Raw genomic sequence first — 14,848 nt, 5'->3', positions numbered from 1 at the left:
TTGGGCGCCGTGTGTGCAGTGGTGTGTCTGAGTCAGCGGCCAGTGGGCAGTGCGGGCTGGCTTGGAGCTCCTGCCCGCCAGGGAGGCCGCCCCGGGGGTGGCAGGGCTCGCTCCCTGCCGGGCACGTGGGGGTCGGCCAGCGTTCCTTGTGTCTTCTCTGTGCAGGGGCCTGACCTCGGAGGTCCGGCAGCAGCTCACGGAGGGGGGGACGGGGGGGGGGGGTTGGGGCAGCACCCAGCTTGCCTGAGTGGTGGCAGCTGCCGCGAGGCTGATGTCAGATCGTGACCTGGGAGGTGGGCGTGGGGCACCAGTGCTGGTCTTCGGCAGGAAGCGTAGCACTGGCCTACAGACAGGCAGCAGGTGAGGTGTGTACCTGAGAAAGGCCAGCTGTCCCCTCCCTGGCCATGCTGGAAGAGTGGTCTGCAAGGACAGGGCTGTGGGCCCGGAAGGAGATGTTGCATCTGGGAGTGCCGGGCTCTGGGTACCCTGAGGACAGGTCTGGGGAGCTGGCATGTGCCCAGGTGGTTGTGCCCAGCACCCGGATGCCACCTGTGGGCCCTCCTGGAGGACCCTGCTGGACCTCCTTGTAAGAAGGCTGCTCCCTGACCCAGAGAGCTCCACCGGCCAAACCTGTGGCCCGCACAGTCCCAGGGAGTTAATGATTCACCATCAGGAGGTCTCTGGGCGTGCCTTCCCTCAGCAGAGGTGACTCCTGGGCCACCTGAGGCGGGTATGACCGGTTGGGTATCCTGCTGGCCCAACTGCCCTTCCCAGGGGAAGGGAGGATCTAAAGTCAGGGATAGCCTTCAGCCTCGGCCTTGCACTGGTGGCCCGAGTCTGTGTGTGCTCTGAGCCCCTTTGTCTTTCCAAGGGACTTGTGGGTAATGATTAGGACTCTCCTCCCCTCCCCTCTTCCTGGGATGATGACACCCTCGCTGCGTCCCGGATGTGCTGGGGCTGACTGCTCAAAAGTGCAGTTGACCGTGTGCCTCGGGCCATACTCCTTTTGCTTCCCTGATGCTGAGTGTCACCTGGTGCCCCCCACCTGACCTCACAGTCCCTCATGGTCCTGCCCCCACCCCCCCCCACCCCACCCCAGCTGTGGTCTCCACCTGCTGGTGCAGTTGGCCAAGTGTCTCAGACCTGGCAGTAGATGGGGTGTGCCCTGGGTCCCCGGAGGCCACTTGGCCTTGGCCCGTGGGCTCGACACCAGGAGGTAGGTCTGTGCATCCTGCGTTGGCTTGATGTTACTAGCACAGACCCTTGCGAGGTCCCGTCAGATCCTGGTAGGAATCCGCGTACCGCGTCTTCGTCCGGGCTGATGAAATGGTCACAGAGGACACGGCAGGGGGAGCTCTGAAGCTGACCCCTGGCTCCTGCCCGTTCCAGGAACCCTGGTGTCCACCTGGCCCCCGCATGGTGCCATCCTAGCTCCCTAAGCGCCATGCAGGAGCGCTCAGGAACGGACGTCCTCCAGAGACGAGGCCGGCAGCCTTGTTCTCGAGACCTCACCTGACCTCTGCATCTCAGAGCCCCTTGGATTTATGCAGAAGTCTTCATGATCCATTTGAGAATTTGGCTGGGGATCTTTTTGAGTTCCCCTGACCTACAGCTTGCAAAGTCCCACCTTTTTCCTTTTTTGGTTGCCAAATGATCCTTCATGGAAGTATTTACCTTCGTAGTTCTTAGCTAGTGGGCCATCCCACTGCGCCACTGTCGATGTCCTCTGTGATGCCCTGAGGGTGGGAGCCATTGGTGTTGCAGCCCACAGACCGGGCCATCCCCAGGAGGTCTTTAATGGTTCCAGAGAGTTCTCTGGCTAAAGATCAGTGACGCATCTGTCAGGCAATGATGACACTCTCGTCAAAAGCGACATTGCCGCTGTGCTTAATATTTTTCTGCTTCTTTCTGTCTCCGCGGTTCCTTGAGGGCTTTGATGAGCAGGACAGAGGTGGAAGGTACCACTTCGATCTGGGCCTGTCCCGAACGGTCAGCTTCACTGTAACCCCCAGACCCTTCCAGTCACCGGTTGCCTTGGCGATGTCATCACCACCCTATCTTGGAGACAGGCCAGTAGGGCTGAGCTTCGGGGCCAGGGCAGATGTAGCCCCGACTCCCCCACTGGCGCGCCTCAGGCCCACGATTTTGATTTCGTCTTGCTGGGGGCGGAACTTAGGCGGAAGGGTGGAGGCGGCCGCTGTCGGAGGAACTCGGACTGAGGACTCCTGAAGGCAGTAGCACCTTCGCGCCCCTGAGCAGAAAGCCAAAAGCTAGACCCCTTATTTCTTAAGAGGGCGCCCCACACTCCACGCACTTACCATTTTCCAGGATTCCTCCGCGCTTCCGGGGCTTCTCCAGTTCTAGGCGGGGCTTCGCAGATCGCTCGTGCTGTGTCTCATGTTCTGGGCGGCCCACCATCTGCACACAGCAAGCGCTGGCCCCTTGGCCCCTCACCCTCTGGGCTGCCCTGCTCCACGCCACTGACGTGTTTGCTTAGGCAGGAGATGATAACATTGCCCTTGGGTGATCCAGGATTCCAACATCTCGATTTATCCTGAATGAGACCGGTGCAGGGGCAGGTTTTGTGCTGGCCTGGGTCTCAGGGAGTGGGCTCAAAGGTGCTCCTACTTCCCATAGGACCCTGGACAAGGAGGCCCCTCCTCTGCAGCTTACCAGTTCCATCTGGTAGCCCTGTTTTTGTTTTTTTTTTTTAAACAAAGGGCCAGCTCAGCTGTGAAAGCCATCTCGCTGTTTGGTGACACATTTTCCCATTTCCTTACGGAGCTGTGTCTCGCATCCTCTCTGGTTTCTTTTCTTTCCATCTCTTTGATGGAATTGTTTCTCCTGATTTAATTGTCAGATTGTTTATTGCTGTTGCATAGAAATACAATTGAATTTTTGTTTAAGTAAGCTCTATGCGCAACGTGGGGCTTGAGCTCACGACCCTGAGATCGAGTCACATGCTCTTCCTCCTGAGCCAGCCAGGCGCCCCCTCTCTGGTTTCTTCTGGAGAATCGCTGCGACCCTTCCGACCCTTCCCTTCCGGCACCGGCACCGGGTCCCGCTGGCCTGTGTTTTCATCCAGATGCAGCTCCCGTCTCTCCCCCCCCCCCGCCTTAAGAAAAAGCCGGATGTCTGTGTGGCCGACGCTCCCTCCACCTCCCCAGTCCACAGCATTTCTGGGCTGTTCACTTCCCCAGATGATGACCTCAGGGTCAGAAGCCTCCTAGCCTTCTGGAAGGCAGTCTCCTTAGTCTTCAGCTGGCCACTTGAAGCAAATAGGTTTGCTGGCCCATCTTATGCCTCTGACACGGCGAGATAACTGCTGGGCGCTCGGAGGCCAGCTGGACTTGTTATTCAGGGTTCTCAGCAGGTGCGGAGAACCCCGGGTCCATGTGGCCCCAGGGATTCCAATTTCCATCTTGCCCAGCAGGTGTGTCTTTGTCCAGCACTTGCACCTGCTGTTTGCTGGATGGTGAGATGAGAGTGGGAACGTGTGCACAGGTGTGTTTCTCATGGGGACAGGCAGCCAGCCTCCTGATTGCCACTTCCCAGGAGCCTGAACCCCCATGGCTCAGAACTTTGTCCCCTTGTCCTCCTCCGGGATGGCTGCCTGGGGCTGTCTGGTCAGAGCAGACCTGAGGCTGGCCTTGGCTGGGAGCTCCGGAGAGTGGATTGTCTTCTGCCCCTAGTTTTCATGTAATTCGCAGGTTGGCTCCAAGAAGGTTTTGTGCCACCTCTTTTGGGCGCACGTGTCCCAGAGCTGACCCCAGGGCCTGTGTGGCTGCCTTGGGACACAGGGTGCAAGGTCAGGGCCTCGGCTGGGGCGGGGTGTTTGCAGGAGGCCGGGCTCCGGGAGTGGCGGGGACTGGCCGAGCGCCGAGCGCCGAGCGCGCCGAGCGCCGAGGCCACTCCTCAGCCGTGACCTTCGGAGACCTGCCCTAGGCGTAGGGGTGGCCCTGGGGAAGCCGGAGCAGGGCGGGGGAAGGACGCCCGGTTCTCGGGGAGAGTGGAGCAGCCCACTCAGCAAGCTCCCGGGGGTCCGCGCGGCCGCGCCCGTTCCCCTTCCCTCTCCCGCCGCCTGCTGCACACGGGGAGGCGGCTCGGTGGAGCCCTTTCCGCTGGCCAGCCCGAGCGCGGCCGCTTTAAGGCGCGGGGCCCGCCCCCCCCGGCTCGAGGCGGGGTCGCGGTGGCCCCGCCCCCAGAAGTGGTCCCGCCCCCAGGGCCGCGCGGGCGCATTGGCTGCGCGGCGCGCGGGTGGCGAACGGTGCTTTGAACGCGGAGCGGACGGCTACGCGGGCCGGGGTCCGGGACTGGGGTCGGGGTCCGATCGGGGCCTGGGCCTGAGCCGGGGTCTGGGCGGCGCGAACCGGGGCCGGCAGCCGGCGCTCCTGGGCGTCCGCGGCGCGAGCCATGGCGGCCGAGGCGCGCGTGTCGCGCTGGTACTTCGGGGGGCTGGCCTCGTGCGGGGCCGCCTGCTGCACGCACCCGCTGGACCTGCTCAAGGTGAGGTTGGCGCGGGCCGGGCGGGGGCGGGCGACGAGCGCTAACGGGCCGGGGCGGTGGGGGTGGGGGTGGGGGTGGGGGTGGGGCGAGGGGGCCCGCCCAAGCTCTGGGCGCCGACCAGCCTGGCGCTGCGCTGCCCGGGAGGGCCTCGGACTTGGGTCGGCCTTGGCGCCGGGCCTGAGGGGCATCGGTTCACCGCCCCCGCCGGGAGACCCTGCCCACTCCCGGATGGAGGCGCCCCGTTTTCGTAGCTCACGGGCCGCGGTTCCCCCATACTACCTGTGTGACCTTGGGCTAGTCACTTGGCCTCTCTGAGCCAGTTTCCACCCCTCACTTTTGAGCACAGTTCTGCCTGGTTGCAAGTTGAGGGGGTGGTTCTGTGAGGCGCACAGAAGTTGGCATCTAGAGAGGAGCCAGGGCTCCAGCACACCCAGGGCCCAGGTGGCCTCCCTGCCTGGTGGGGACCCAGCACACAGTGAGGGAGTGCGGACTGCAGGTGGCTGCTTCCTCCTGGACCGGGTGGGCACCTAGAAGCCAGGGACCCTGCGCCCACGCAGGTCCTGCCTGGGGAGGGTGAGCAAGAGGCATTCATGCCCACTTCACTTCTTGTAGAAAACACGCTTATGAGGCAGTAGGAGACAGAAGTTCTGTTGTCTCCCAGAGCCGGCGGGGGGTGTTTTCTGCCCCTTTCTCCCTGCAAAGAACAAAGAAGAAAGGGCCAGTGATGCAAAGCATAGCCTGCCCAGGAGGCCCTGCCCCGGGGAACCTGGCCTGGGGTCACATGGACCCGTGGGCAAGGGACAGCAGCCCAGCCACCTCCTTCCCTGCCCCCACCCAGAGCAGCCTGATCCCCACACTGACCCTCTGGGAGCGACTGGCACGGGGGCCCTGTTGACCCAAACCTCAGCCTCACTTGCAGCCCGGCCAGGCCCCCACGCTGCGTTCCACCTAAGGTATTTTCCTTCCAGCGACTTTTTTGCTGAATGAAGGAAATTGACTTCTCTGGTAAAAATGCACCCCCTCCCCAGTCAAGGCAGCATTAGCAGATGGGGAGGGGGGCTGAGAAGCTGGTGGCCCCTGGGCTTCTCCTGGGAGAGACCTGCATGGCTCCTAGTAGTCCCCAGGGCCTGAGCGCTGCCAGAAGGAGCAGGGCCAAGTCAAGGCTGCTCTGACCACCAGAGAGAGGGGAGGCAAGATCCCCTCCTTGTGTTTAATTTTGCTTTCCCCATGTCCCCTCCCCCGTCCCCACCGTGGGGCCCTGGAGGGTTAGGCTCTCATCCGATTGTGAGTGGACACAGCTCCCAGGGGCCCTTGGAGCCCTCACAGGCAGCCTACAGTCATTTGTACCTGTCCACAGGCCCCGTGCCTGCCCCCCAGGTGCTGTTTTGCCACAGAATCCTGCAGGGGGAGGAGGTCGAGAGAGGCAGGCAGCCACAGGACCGGGGCCACTGTTTGGCCCCTGCTGGGGAGCAGCAGGCAGTGTGGACAGCCACGGAGGCCAGCATCAAGGGGAGGCCCTGGCTGAGGCTGTTGCCTCTTGGCCCTGTGGTCACTGGAGAAATTATTTTATAGCTCGCTGATCTCTCCCTTTGCCCCTGTGCCCTGGCTCAGTCCTCAAGGCTGCTTCTCGCCTGGACGAGGGCTGCTTCCTGCATGGCCACCTTGCCCCCAGGCCCAGTGCCCTCTGTCCTATCCAGCTCGGCTGATGTGGCTGTGCTGAGCACGAAGCCCTCTCCACCCCAACCCACCTTTGCCCCACCACCAGAGCCCCTGGGCAGCGACAGAGTGGGAAGGGAAGGGTCCATCCACTGAGCTACTTGGTGCTCACAGCACACCGAGGAAACTGAAGCAGGAGGGTCGGTAACTTGCCCAGCAGGCCCAGCCAGAACATCACTGAGGCTGGACAGACTCCGGGGTGGCCGTGCTCTGGCCCTCCCAGAAGTGTCTTTCCCCTTCTCCCCCGCTGAACTCCCACCACCTCTTCCCAGCCCACCGGGACTGTCTCTGAGTCTCCATGACTCTTGGTCCCTCTTGAGAAGTGGCATAGCTAAGAAACGGGGCCCTGCAGTCAGCTGGTGGGTGTCTGCATGGTGCCTCGGTGTCCTCATCTGTAAAATGGGACTGCCAACCGCCATCCCAGCGGCAGGTGCCATGAGGACTCAGACACATATGTGGAGTATTTCTCACGGGCCTGGCGGGCTCACGTGTCAGCTGGTATTGTCATTTGTCGATGGAGAGTGTGGGATCGATGAAGAGTGTGGGATCGAGGCTGGGGCCAGGTGTGGGCATGGCGTCCCATCTCTACACCCCAGCTGGATGCCCTTAGGACAGCTCTCTGCCTCCTCGTGCCTCAGTTTCCCGTCTCTAAACTGGGGCGCTGGTAATAGTCGGCCCGTGGGGTCTTCATGAGGACGTAAAGCGCTAGATGGTGGGAAAGGGCTCAGAGCAGAGCCGGCCTGGGTGGGCCCTGGGGCAGGGGCCCTGTTCTGAGCAGCCGTGCCCCCGACAGGTACATCTGCAGACGCAGCAGGAGGTGAAGCTGCGCATGACCGGCATGGCGCTGCAGGTGGTGCGCTCCGACGGCGTCCTGGCGCTCTACAACGGCCTCAGCGCCTCCCTGTGCAGACAGGTGCCCCTGGGGGCCCCCCTCCCAGGACGCCGGGTGGGCAGGACGCATGGCCGGGGCACTTCCGCCTCCCAGCCAGGGGCTTCCTTAGGTCCTGGCCCCAGAGCCCAGGCAGGTCGAAGGGAAGGCTGGCGCCCCCCAGGCCTGGACTCGGACACAGCCACGCCTCCTCGCCAGGGGTGCCCTGTGGGCCCCGAAGTGACTTCTCCTCCTCTTCACGGTGGTTGGGAGAAAGGAACCACGGGGCCCAGGGGCGGCAACCCCCAGATGGCACAGGGTGCCGTGGGATCGGGTGTGCTCTGCCTCCTACGGGGCTCAAGACCCTCCTTTACAGGTGGGGAAGCTGAGCCCAGGGAGGGAAAGACAGAGGAAAGGGCAGGACTCTGGACTCCGCCAGCCCCAGATTTGCACATTGTCTCAGCTACTTGCTGACCGTGTGGCTTCGAGAGAGTCCCTATATCCCCATGGCCCATTTGGTGATGACTGTGCACCGGGGGGGGGGAGGCCCGACAGGTGTCACATGCCCAGCAGGGTCCCTCCACCTGCACCCTCTGAGCTGGGCCCCTTTTCCCCAGATGACTTACTCCCTGACTCGGTTTGCCATCTATGAGTCCGTGCGGGACCATGTGACCACGGGCAGCCAGGGACCCCTGCCTTTCTACAAGAAGGTGTTGCTGGGTTCCATCAGCGGTGAGCTGCCAGCTGGGCTGGGCTGGGGGGATGGGGGGGCATGCAGACATCGCCAGTCGCCGCATGCTGGCTCTGGGGTCTGTCGCCCCAGGTTGTATCGGAGGCTTCGTGGGGACCCCTGCAGATATGGTCAACGTCAGGTCAGTGTGCCCACCCACCCAGGTCGGGGTCTTCCCTGTCCCCTGACGGGACCGCGGTGTGTTCTGCTCGGAAAGAGCTGCTCACGCCTTGGGGTCCTGGGCGCTGGGGGGGCAGGCCGGGGCGGGCCCAGCTGCTCACTGCCAGGGTGAGCCCTGGAGCCCGCTGACCTCCATGCGGGGCGTGTGAGGCGCCCCCTGAGCCGGCGCCCCCCGTTCCAGGATGCAGAACGACGTGAAGCTGGAGCCCAGTCAGCGCCGAAAGTGAGTAGCAGGGCCGAGGTCAGCCCCTGGGGCTTCCTGGCGGGTGTGGGGGGCCATGCAGGCGCCAGCGTGGGCCCCAATGGGCCGTGCTGCCTGTGGCGTCAGCTGGAGTGAGCAGAGGCGGCTGACAGCTTTGGGAAACCCGCACCGGGCACGGCCGTCCTGGGTCAGAAGGCCTCTGGCTGCTTTCTTTGGGGGGGGGAGTCTGGGATGGTGGCTGGGCTCCCAGGGCCCCCGAGGCCTGGGCCTTGTGCTTGTTCACAGGGAGGATGGTTTAGAAGTTTGAGTCTGGGCCTTCAAACAGGTTTGGAAGCTCGGATTTTTTTTTTTTTTTTTTTTAACGGTAAAAATCTTATTTTCCATGAAGTTTAAGTTCCTGTTAACTCCAAGGCTGCCTATGGTTTGCTGTCCTAGCTAAGTGCAGACACGGGCTACACTCAGCTGAGCAGTGAAATGGGGCTCCAGGCAAGCCCGTTGTCCTCTCTGTGGCCAGACTGTGAGCCAAGGGAACGGGGTGGAAGGAGTTCAGGCAGGCCCCCTCCTCACCCTCGGCAACAGCGGGCAGACAAAACCAGCCCCAGAGCAAGGGTTTTCTGGTGGTAGTTGGGAGATCTTCAGGCTCCTTTGTCCCCTGACTCCTGTGAGAGCTGCATGGCTCTCCCCAGGGAGGACCCTCCCTCAGGGGCTGGCGGTCAGGGAGAGCCTCACGGCGTCCATTCTGTATCCCTGGCAGCTACGCCCATGCCTTGGATGGCTTGTACCGCGTGGCCCGAGAAGGTAAGAAGAGGGGGTCCAAGGAGGCCGAGGGTGTGGGGAGCGTCGTGCAGGACCTGGGGGGGGGCCTCACCTCCTTCCTCCGGCATGGGGGGCGTGTGCGGGACCTGGGCGGGCCTGAGGGATCGGGCTGGGCTGGGCGCCTCACCTCCTTTCTCCGGCAGAGGGTCTGAAGAAGCTGTTCTCTGGCGCGAGCATGGCGGCCAGTCGCGGGATGTTCGTCACCGTGGGCCAGGTGGGGCTTCTGCTGGCCCTGGGGTTCGGTCAGCCCAGGTGGTGTCACTGTGGGCCCCCATCCGCTTTCCCCAGAGCTGGGGGCCCTCCTCCAGGCCCTGATCGCCCCTGCACGCCCACAGCTGTCCTGCTACGATCAGGCCAAGCAGCTGGTCCTCAGCACCGGGTACCTGGCCGACAACATCTTCACTCACTTTGTCGCCAGCTTCATCGCGGTGAGTGCTGGGTTCGCGGAGGTGGTGGGGGTCCCTCACCAGCCTTGGGAGCTGAGGGTACCCAGGATGAGGCCCGAGCCCAGAAAGCAGGAGGCTTGGGGCGAGTCTGGGGGTGTCCCTCCGGGTTGTGTGAGTGGGCACCGAGGCCCTGGGGAGGGAGGAGCTCACAGATCCCCTGCTGCCGAAGCCAGGACAGTCCCTGGTTGGTTCCTGGTGTCCCTCGGGATGCATCCGGGGATCCGGGCCAGGGGCTGTGAGGGGAGAGGGAGGGTGCTTGCGCACTCTGCCTGGCAGGCCCGTTGGTGATAAGCGCCCCCACCTCACCCCACCCCACCCAGGGTGGATGTGCCACGGTCCTGTGTCAGCCCCTCGACGTCCTGAAGACCCGCCTGATGAACTCCAAGGGCGAGTACAAGGTGAATGGGGGCTGCAGGCACCACCCCCTCCCGAGTACAGACCCGGGGGCCCAGGGGTGGCGGGGAGGGAGGGAGTCCCCGTGCTGCCACTTGACGCTCTGTGGCTGGATGAGCCCCGTCCTGGCAGGTGGATGAGGCCCTTCCCTCCGTGACTGTGTCCTCTCAGTTGTCCTCCCTGGCTGGCCCCGGGGCAGCGGTCGGCACTGTGTGTGTTTTTAAAGATTTTATTTTATTTTATTTTTTTTGAGTAGGTTCCATGCCCGACATGGGGGTTGATCTCACGACCCTGAGATCAGGAGTCGCAGGCTCTACCCATGGAGCCCGCCAGGCACCCCCTGTATGTGTTTTTAAATCCGATTCCTTGGTGCGTTCACAGAGGCAGCCGGTTCACTGTAGTCCATGAACTTTCGGGAAGTGCCCGGGGCAGACCCACAGCGCACGCCGCGGCTCCCCAGTCATTACGGTGCCCTGCTTCGTGCCTGCCCTGCCGCGTGAACAGTCCCCCACGCGCTGTGGGGGCCCGGCGGGTCGCCTGCCCTGGCTCTGGTTTTGCTGTGTCAGCAGACGGGGTGGCCGTTCACCCCCCCCCCCAACCCCCGCCCCCCGCACTCGCCTCCAGCTGTCGTTACCTTTGACCGGCCCTGCTCTCTGCACAGGGCCGCTGGCTGGTGCTGAGGGTGGGAGGGGGGTTGATTTGTGCCTTTCAAGCCAAAAGCAGCCTTTCTTTTATTGCTTTGCTTTGTTCTGTGTTTTCTGCAGGGTGTCTTTCACTGCGCTGTAGAGACAGCAAAGCTCGGGCCGCTGGCCTTTTACAAGGTTGGGCAGGGCTGAGGCGGCAGGGCTGGGGTGGCAGGGCTGGGGGTCCCTCTGGGGTCTTCTGACTCCCTGCTTCCCCTTTCCCCGCCCAGGGCCTCGTGCCTGCAGGCATCCGCCTCATGCCGCACACCGTGCTCACGTTTGTCTTCCTGGAACAGCTTCGCAAACACTTTGGCCTCAAAGTGCTTTCCTGACGGGGCCAAGGAGTGGGCTGAGCCAGGGCCAGCCCCCAGCGCCAGGCTCTTCCAGGGTCTGGGAAGGCCGTGGGCGAGCGCTGCCCTGAGCCCAGCATCTGCCCCGGCGCGCCCCGGCCTCCCTGGCCCCAGACCCCACCCTGTCCTTTCCCAGCAGGCTCATTCCAGTGACCTTCGCCCCCTCCATCTCCTACCTGCCCGCCCCAGCCTGTCCCCTGCACACTGCTGACTCACTCAGAGGGGAGGTATCCAGGCCCCGGGTCCGGTTTTCTCTCCTCCCTGGGTAGCTGGTTAACACTGGAGGCGGGAAAGCTGGGCTGGGGCTTCTAGGGTCTGGGGTCCCCTGCCCCTTCTCCTTTGGCCCCTGAGGTTTCTTCATTTCATCGAGCAGCCGCCTGGGGCCCTCAACACCATCTTCCAGCAGCTTCCATGGAGGACCTGGGGGGCAGAGTAGTGGGGCGCAGACCCCCTGCAGTGCTTTACCAAATTGTGTGTGTGCACGTGCACTTTTATCCGTGGAGAGGGACCACCGCTTTTCTGAAGTTCTCAAAGGCAGCCACGCTCTGGCAGCTCCAGGCCAGTGGGCAGATGGCACCGTGCAGAAACCACGTGCCCAGGAGGGAGGTGACTACATGGCCCGCAGGCACCAGGTCCAGCCAGCCCCCGGTTGCTTTCACAAGTGGTTTCGCCAGAACCTCAGAGCCAGGAGGTCCTGCTGCCTTCAGGGAGCGTGCGGTGTCGTGCACGGGGTCCGCGCCTCCCCCTGCTCCCTGCACAGCCCCCTCTGCGCAGTGTTCCTCAGGGGCCCTCTCTGTGTGGACGGCAGCTGTCCGCGAGGCCCCCCGCAGCCGAGACCCAGATGTCAGCACCTGGGTTCTGTCCAAGCAGCCTGTCCTCCCGCAAGTGGGCTGGGGCCACGTCCATCTGCCTCCCCAGGACCCCCGGGTACTGCACCCCCACCACAGCAAGGGGTGTTCCGCAGGGACACTAATAAAGGACCGTGAAGTGCTCTGAGTCTGGCCTCCAGGGCAACAGACCCACTCCGCACCCTCCAAGGAGGGGTCTCCAGTGTCCGGGGCAGTGGGGGAGGCGGGGGCAAGGCTGAGGGCCCAGGGTGGGAAAGAAGTCCCTGGATACATTGGGGCAGCCTGCGGGCAAAGGAATTGGGGGACACTGGGCTGACAGCAGCCCAAAACCGGGGAAGGAGAGGGAAAGGGTGTGCAAGTTGGAGGTCTGGTCAGCGTTGAGTTTCCGGATCCAAGTTACCATGGGCCCCCAGGGTTTCCCCTTTTCAGCAGGCACCTGAGCGCCATGGTTTGAGAGTCCCCTGTTGGGCCGGCCGGCTGCCCTGGGAGCCCCACCCCCCTTTGGCTGTGGGAGGAGCCCCTGGAGTCAGAGTCCTGGGCTCTTGGGCACTGCCCGGTTGTCTGGCAAGCCCAGAAAGGGGCTGGGGAGACCCTGGCTCTCGAAGACTGCAGACCTTTGGGCAGACGGGCTGGGGCAGGAGCTGGTGTGAGTACCACCTGAGGCCTTGAAGTGTTCCAGGACCTGTGGGCGCCGCCCCGGGGGCCACCTGCTCACCAGAGACTGACAGGTGGTCTGCTGGCAGCTCGTCCAGACATAAGGACCTCCGACACCGTCCTGGAGCATTTCGAGTGTATAAAAAATCAGTGGTGAGGGTCGCCCAGCTCTGCAAATGTACTAAAACCCGCTGTATCTTGATAAGCTGTTCCTGCAAAAACAAGCCTGTCCACCCCAGCTACAGGGTAAGCACCCACTGGGCTGTCCGTGACCTTCACGCCCCACAGCCCCATCCCCACCCACCGCGTTATTTGGAAGCAAATCCCAGACTTTGAATCATCTGCAGACAGATACTTTGCACCTGTACCTGTACGTTAGTCTTTCAAAGAATGTGATCGCTGCAGTGGCAATCCACCCAAGATAGAAACTCACGGTCAGTCTTCACTACCCTCAGGTTTCCCGGCTGCCCTGTGCTGGCTGCGTGCAGAGCGGGGTCCCCTCCCTGCCCTTTCTCTGCAGCTCGTCCTGCGGGCTCTTTCCTAAATCCGGCAAGCGATCTGGATCCAGGCCCACTCCTGGGCGAGAGAAGTTGGTGTGGGGTGTGGTTCCTGCCACATCCTTGCCAGGGGTCTCCGGGTCTGGCCACGTTTGGGGGTCAGCACAGGGCAGCCGCGTGCCCTGACACGCACAGAGGAAGCGGGCCGGCCTGGCTGTGTTCGAGGTGCGCTCTGGCCCTGCCCGGCTGTGCGGTGGCCTGGGGCTCACACACGGTTCCCCAGCCCAGGCCACAGCCCCCCCGTGGAGGGGGACTAGAACCCACAGCCCAAACAGGAAATCAGGACAGGCAGGGGTGAGTGAATGAGCCGTAGGAAGGCTGAAGGCTGCTGCTTCTCGGACCCCGGCAGCAAGTTTGGGCCACTTGAGGGGCAAGTTCTCGCCTTGAAGCCGCTTGGGCTCACCACAGGATGGTCTGCCTGCCCTACGTGAAGCTGGCATTTCACCAGCTGTCTCCCAGGACCAGGGGAAGGAAGTGCCCTGACTGGTTTGGTAGGGACAGGACAGGTCTGGCAGGGACGTGGCAGGATGCGGAGGAGGGAGGGACGGTACCTTTCCTGGAGCAGAGATGTCCACCCGCCCACCCACCCCGTGGCTTCCCAGGGCGGAGCTTGGGGCGGAAGGGCGCCTGGAAGGCCTGGGCCCCTGGAGCTCTGTGCGGCCTCAGAACCCCGGGCTCCACCTGCGGTCTGGCCCCAAGCCGATTAATTTCACACTTGGGCCTGAGGGCACGTCAGCATTTCCAGGGTCTGCCTCAGCCCTTTTTTTTAAAGAAACACTTTATAATTTACAAAAAGTTACGTGATGGGCATTGCCGATTTCCAGCAAGGGCGCCGAGACCAGTCCTGGGGAGAGGGCAGTCTGTCCACGAGCATCGCGGGGCAGCTGGGTGTCCACGTGCTGAGGCGTGCGGCCGGACCCTCCCCTCGCGCGTCCACAATCTCACCGGCAGTGGGTCTTCCACCCCCGTGTCAGAGCTGACACGGTGACCCTGGCGGGAACCAGCAGGGGCCACGCACCCAGAGCTCGCTCTGGCAGAGGCCAAGACTCATGTGTCCACACAGACCCTTGTGCACAGACGGTCACGGCCGCTCTACACCCACCGAACGTCCACCACCTGGCGGGGGGACCACGTGTGTGTTCGCCTAACGCAGTATTCTTTGGCCATAAAAGAACGAAGTCCAGACGGCCAGGAGAATCCAGCGTGTGCTGCGGGGACACCGGAGGACCCCAGCCCTGGCTGCAAGGCCTGTCTCTCCGTCTGCCCCCCCCCCCCCGAGGCCGCCCCCTCCCCCGCCCCCAGCGCAGCACCCGGGGCGGTGGAGGTCAGGTCACCCTGGACTTTCCCCCATTGCAATAGGGGGAAGCTACCGAGTGATTACGGAGTCAAGCCTCCTGCTTTGGGCCGCGGTTGTCCTGGCCAGTGGACGCTGTCTCAGGGGTGAGGACAGCCAGGCGCAGGTCCACAGCCGCGCACGGAAACGGGGGAAGGTTAGCGCGGCTCCGGCACCAGGACCGCACGCAGAGAGAGGCATTCCGTAGTTTCCCAACTAAAAAATGGGTTTTAAAAAAGAAAGGGGCACCTGGGTATCTCAGTGGGTGGAGCCTGCGACTCTTGATCTCCGGGTTGTGGGTTCAAGCCCCACGTTGGGTGTAGAGACGGCTTAGAAATAAAATGTCAGGGGTGCCTGGGTGGCTCGGTTGGTTAAGCATCCGATTTTGGCCCAGGTCATGACCTCAGGGTTTGTGAGTTCGAGCCCCGCGTTGGGCTGTCTGCCCTCAGCACAGAACCCGCTTCAGATCCTCTGTCCCCCTCTCTGCCCCTTCCCTGCCTGTGCTCTTTCAAAAATAAACATTAATAAGCAAATAAGTAAAATGCCAGAAAGGAAAAAAAAAAAAA

General features: G+C 63.0%; 1 protein-coding gene across 5 annotated transcripts; it reads left to right on the top strand.

The window, feature by feature from the left end:
- Nucleotides 1-4,240: 4,240 nt before the first annotated feature.
- On the top strand, nucleotides 4,241-11,886 carry SLC25A10 (solute carrier family 25 member 10). 5 transcript variants are annotated; one of them, XM_049635485.1, is made up of 11 exons: nucleotides 4,245-4,506; nucleotides 7,016-7,135; nucleotides 7,708-7,822; nucleotides 7,914-7,962; nucleotides 8,182-8,223; nucleotides 8,957-9,000; nucleotides 9,162-9,232; nucleotides 9,354-9,446; nucleotides 9,785-9,862; nucleotides 10,622-10,678; nucleotides 10,771-11,886. In XM_049635485.1, exons 1-11 carry the CDS (start codon nucleotides 4,414-4,416, stop codon nucleotides 10,870-10,872), a joined length of 864 nt encoding a protein of 287 aa, XP_049491442.1. In that variant the 5' UTR covers nucleotides 4,245-4,413; the 3' UTR covers nucleotides 10,873-11,886. The 5 variants fall into 5 exon arrangements, with proteins under 5 accessions (XP_049491443.1, XP_049491446.1, XP_049491442.1 ...); XM_049635487.1 differs by lacking the exon at nucleotides 4,245-4,506 and adding an exon at nucleotides 4,588-5,079; XM_049635488.1 differs by lacking the exon at nucleotides 4,245-4,506 and adding an exon at nucleotides 5,117-5,459.
- Nucleotides 11,887-14,848: the final 2,962 nt, after the last annotated feature.

Source organism: Panthera uncia, chromosome E1 (assembly GCF_023721935.1).
Source record: "Panthera uncia isolate 11264 chromosome E1, Puncia_PCG_1.0, whole genome shotgun sequence".
In the NCBI taxonomy this organism is placed as follows: domain Eukaryota; kingdom Metazoa; phylum Chordata; class Mammalia; order Carnivora; family Felidae; genus Panthera; species Panthera uncia.
This window is presented reverse-complemented; position numbering and strand designations above follow the sequence as displayed.

Excerpts from the sequence above, each read along its gene's own strand:
- SLC25A10 (XM_049635485.1), top strand. The coding sequence starts at position 4,414 with ATGGCGGCCGAGGCGCGCGTGTCGCGCTGGTACTTCGGGGGGCTGGCC. Across the intron at positions 9,447-9,784 it reads TTGTCGCCAGCTTCATCGCG|GGTGGATGTGCCACGGTCCT; the intron begins GTGAGTGCTGGG and ends CACCCCACCCAG. Across the intron at positions 10,679-10,770 it reads GGCCGCTGGCCTTTTACAAG|GGCCTCGTGCCTGCAGGCAT; the intron begins GTTGGGCAGGGC and ends TTCCCCGCCCAG.